The sequence below is a fragment of the Echinops telfairi genome, unplaced genomic scaffold, assembly GCF_000313985.2.
Source record: "Echinops telfairi isolate 266 unplaced genomic scaffold, ASM31398v2 ScPeMD7_7469;HRSCAF=8507_0, whole genome shotgun sequence".
NCBI lineage: Eukaryota > Metazoa > Chordata > Mammalia > Afrosoricida > Tenrecidae > Echinops > Echinops telfairi.
Window position 1 is genome coordinate 36,671,847 of NW_022111372.1, and position 4,633 is coordinate 36,676,479.

General features: G+C 59.5%; 1 protein-coding gene across 1 annotated transcript; it reads left to right on the forward strand.

The window, feature by feature from the left end:
- Positions 1–440: 440 nt before the first annotated feature.
- On the forward strand, positions 441–2,386 carry CRYAA (crystallin alpha A). The gene is made up of 3 exons (XM_004696904.4): positions 441–629; positions 1,876–1,998; positions 2,177–2,386. Exons 1-3 carry the CDS (start codon positions 441–443, stop codon positions 2,384–2,386), a joined length of 522 nt encoding a protein of 173 aa, XP_004696961.1.
- Positions 2,387–4,633: the final 2,247 nt, after the last annotated feature.

A 4,633-nucleotide genomic window follows, 5' to 3' on the forward strand; every position in this document is an offset into this window, starting at 1 on the left:
CCCTGACCTTTTGGTTAGCAAATCTCGAGCGGAACCACGATCTCCCTGTGTGAAGATTACAACCTGGGGAGCCACGGGGCTCCCGGGGGCCTGGGCCTCAGTTTCTCCCCTCTGCCAGGTGCGTGTGGCCCACAGGATCTGGGGAGGATGGTGGACCGCAGAACCCTGCAGAGAGTGACGATCCTCCATGCAGACCTAAGCTGAGACCACGTGGGCCAGCGCCACCCTTCACAGCTGGGATTGGTGGGCGCTCCATCCACCCCACTGCCCAGGCCAGCCGGTGTTTCTGCTGACTGGGCCTGAGCTCATGGCTTTCCAGAGCAATCCCTTAATGCCTCCATTCTGCGCTGGTGTATATAGGGTGGCCTGGGTCCCTGCTCCTCACCTTGCAGCCCAGAGCTCCCAGCAGCCTCCTCTCCAGCCTCATCCTGCGGCCCGACATGGACGTCACCATCCAGCACCCCTGGTTCAAGCGAGCGCTGGGGCCCTTCTATCCCAGCCGGCTGTTGGACCAGTTTTTTGGCGAGGGCCTCTTGGAGTATGACTTGCTGCCCTTCCTGTCCTCTACCATCAGCCCCTACTACCGCCAGTCCCTCTTACGGACCGTGCTGGACTCCGGCATCTCCGAGGTGAGGCTCTCTGGCAGGGAGAACCTGGGAGGCTCTGGACCTGGGGGAGACTAGAAGCAGGGATTTCTGAGCCTGGGACAGGGAGGTGCCTGCCCACCTGCTGCTCTGAACATCCCTGCAGGGCGCTGCGGAGCAGATGGTGCAGGCACTGTCCACCGTTCTACCCCTCCTCTGCCCATCTCTTAGCCCAGGAGGCCCTGAGGGCCCCCGGGGACTGGACTGGAGCCGGGCTCGCCCGCTGTCCCTACAGCCACACCGCTGGGGAGGGGGTTGGGAGAGAAAGTCCCCCTGAGCCCAGCGTTCTCTTTCCTCCACCAGCTCATGAGCCACATGTGGTTTGCAATGCGCCAACCACAGGCTGGGAATCCCAAGAACAACCCTGCCAAGGCAAGTCTGGTGGCAGGCGTGGGCTCCCTGTGTCCAGCTGCTTTCCGTCTTTACCTGTCCATGTTGAGGAAGGTCAGGGGCTGGGGTGCACTGCCTGGGACCCAACAGAGTGCAGCCCTCCCCCAACCAGCTCTGTACAGCCCCCAGGCCACGGCTCTCCCCGCCTCTCCCCGCCTCCCTGAGCTACAGTCCATGGTCCTGGCTCAAGAGCGTTCAACACCTGGGGCCAGAAGAGCCGAGAAGGGTGCTCTGAGCTGTGAATGAAGGCACGTGCACGGCCAGGCCCTGGGCAGGCAGTGGGGCATGGTCAACCTGCTATGGAGAGGCAGACAGAGACAAGGGCAGCAACCTGCTACGAAACGTTTAGTCCACCTGGCTCTTTGAGCCATTGCCAGTGAGCTAGCCCATAGCCAGCCACCCAGCCATAAGCAAAAACCACCCACCCCATAGCCAGCCAGTCAACTCTTAATTAGCCACCTCAGCAACGAGCAGCCCCCTCACCCGTAAATGGCCCCTCGACTATAACTAACTAATCAGCCAATTCCCTAATGATCCAACACACCCATAACTAGTCCCTCAACATAACCAATGAGTTACTCCACCCATAACTAGCCAGCTTATCCCTAACTAGTTGTCCAGCTGACCCAGCCAGCCTACCATTGCCAGCCTCAGCCCCCGGGCACCCGGATGACCCACAGTCCCCATCAGCAGTCCTCCGAGTGGCCCCCGACTGGAGTCCCCCAGAGGTGCTCCTGTGTGCTGGTCAGAGCAGCCCAGCCTCGGCCAAGCCCCGGGGAGTGAGCTACACCTCCCTGGGGTTGCAACCCCCGGGGGTCCACATAGAGCCTTTGGCTTGCAGGTGAGGTCTGACCGGGACCAGTTCCTCATCCTCCTGGACGTGAAGCACTTCTCCCCCGAGGACCTAACGGTGAAGGTGCTGGAGGACTTTGTGGAGATCCACGGCAAACACAGTGAGCGGCAGGTGAGCACCACGCACCGTCTGCTTGGGGCCCAGCCTGGGGGGGGGGGCTCACCAGCTCCTCTCTGCAGCCGAGGATTCTCTACAACATGTGGTTCAGGCAGCAGCACCTTCTCCAGCTGGCTCTCCGCTGCAGGGGTGCCTCTGACCAGACCCCTTCTTGCTGCCTCTCACCCCACAGGACGACCACGGCTACATCTCCCGGGAGTTCCACCGCCGCTACCGCCTGCCCACCAGCGTGGACCAGTCGGCCCTCTCCTGCTCCCTGTCTGCCGACGGCATGCTGACTTTCTGTGGACCCAAGGTCCAGTCCGGCACGGACACCACCCACAGCGAGCGGGCCATCCCCGTGTCTCGGGAGGAGAAGCCCACCTCTGCGCCTTTGTCCTAGGCGCCACCCTCTCGGTGCCCCCCCCCCCTGACATAGTCACACTGGGGTGGGGATGGGGGAGCTTAGGAATGGCGTGGGCATCTGTTCCCCTCTGCGTCCCTCTTCTCTGTTCCCTTTCCCTCCTCTCAGATGGCACCAGGTTTGAGATTGGCTGTTAGAGTTCAGGACCCTGGCCTGAGGTGCTGGGACCCTTGAGGAGACCCCCATCTGACGGGCCAGCAGCAGTGACCACCATCTCACTTCTCCAGTTCATGCTCTGGTCCTCCCAGGGACGTGCCAGCGCCAGCCCCACCGAGAAGCCAGACCGAAGTTGATGAGCCCGGCCTGCATGGAGGGGGCTGGGTTTCCCCTGTGCCAGTTCACCCTCTCCTCCACCCTGCAGAAGGGGACCCAGTGCCAGGAGTGTGGTGTGGTGCAGTGGGGAGGAAATGCCCCATTGAGGTCCTGCAGGATGGCTTCTGGCTTCCTAGCCAGGTGTATCTCCATCAACTCCCCTTGGTAGTACCTGCCTCAGGCCAGATGTGTGCCCTGCCCAGCTGTGCCCAGGTGTTGGGCCTGGCGCGGCACAGCCTGCTTCTCTCAGACCATCTGCCCTTGAAACTTCTTCCCTCTGTGTAGCACCCACCACTCTGGGCCACCCGTCACCTCGTGAGCTCGAAGCCCGGGGCCATCAATAAAGCAGGTGACATGCAGCAGGTGTCTGTGTGCTCTGTCCCCACCCACACATCGCCTTGGTGTCACCAGGGCTAGCTGCCCTCCCTCCGCTACACAGCCCCTTCGTGGTGACTTTGCAGGATGACCAGGGTTAGGGGTGAAGACTCAGGCCATCGAAGAGCCGCGGGGAGGATTTCCAGGGCAGGAGGGACAAGGCACAGGCATGCCTCTTCACGCCTCTGTGGTCCAGGGGCTAGGCTGTGGGGCGCCTGCCTGCGTGGAGGGGCCGGGCTCCTGGGATACCTTTATTCTCTGCAAGGTCAGCAGTTGGAAACCACCAGCGGCTCTGAGGGAGGAAGGCAGGGCTTTTCGGCTCCCCTCAAGGTCACAGTCTCAGAAACCCTCAGGGGCAGTTCCAACCTGTTCTCAGGGGTGCTGTGAGTCGGCATTGATTGGACAGCAGGGAGTTTGGGCTTTTGGTTTTTCTACCTGCCCCCCCACCTCCTGACTCCTGACTCCCCAGGATCCCCTTCTCTCTAGGACCTTCTCTCTATTGTTCCTTAAGGGACGAGGGATGGCTGGCCTGGTGGTTAGAAGTCAGATACACAGATACCCCCCCTCCCCCCCAGGATCACATCGAGGGCTCACCACGCAGGATTAGGTCCCTGACCCTCCCTGTGGACCAGACATGGGGCCGTATGTCACGAGTGGTGTGATCAATAATTACTTAATACTCTTTGACATTTTCGAATGCTCGGTTTATTCACTGCAAACAAACATCAAATACTCTAAGCATCCTAATGTTAACTCAAATTATAATATCAAATCAAACAAATATGTACAGGGGCAACACACTACATTATTATTTCAGCATCACAGTCCCAATCAGCATTGCCTTCACCGGTGTGCTCATCCGGGTAGAGTTGGAGAGCGTAGGAGTGGATGTCTCCTCTGAAAACTCAGTGCCTCTACCTGGGTTCATATAGGCAATTCAGCTGGCTCCTTGACGTCATTCTCGGCGCCCAGCCAAGCCTTATTGGGGTCCCCCAGACTTTCTGGGGTGGCTCTTCAGACCAGCTGTTGGTTCTTGGCAGTGGTCCAGCATTTGAGCTTGGCCTAAATATCATACTTTCATTTCTTTTCCAAAATGGAGTTTCTTGTGCTTACATCTTATAAGGTAGTTAGTTCAATGTCTTGCAAGGAAGTTCTGAAATGCTCTTATCACCCTGGGGATTTCTGAGGTGTGTGTGTGTGGGCAGGGATGGGTGGGCATGCCTGTACTTCAGAGTGGGTCAGCCCTCTTAGGGATGGGGAGCCAGGCAGGGCCTCCCATCTGGGGAAGGAGAAGGAACCTCAAGTTTAGAGACACTAGGGTGACTCCCTGCAGGGCCCAAGGCATGGGTGCTTCCGGGGAGTGGAAGGGCACTGTGTGGGTTGTGGGGGCACCTGCAGTGCCGTGGGCTCAGTGAGAGCCACACTCCCCTCTCCTGTTTGCGTGGGGCTCACGGCCTGCAGGTTAGGCCCTCACATGCCCGCTCTGCCTCCTGAGATAATGTCTGTATGTGTGTGTGTGTGTGTGTGTGTGTGTGTGTG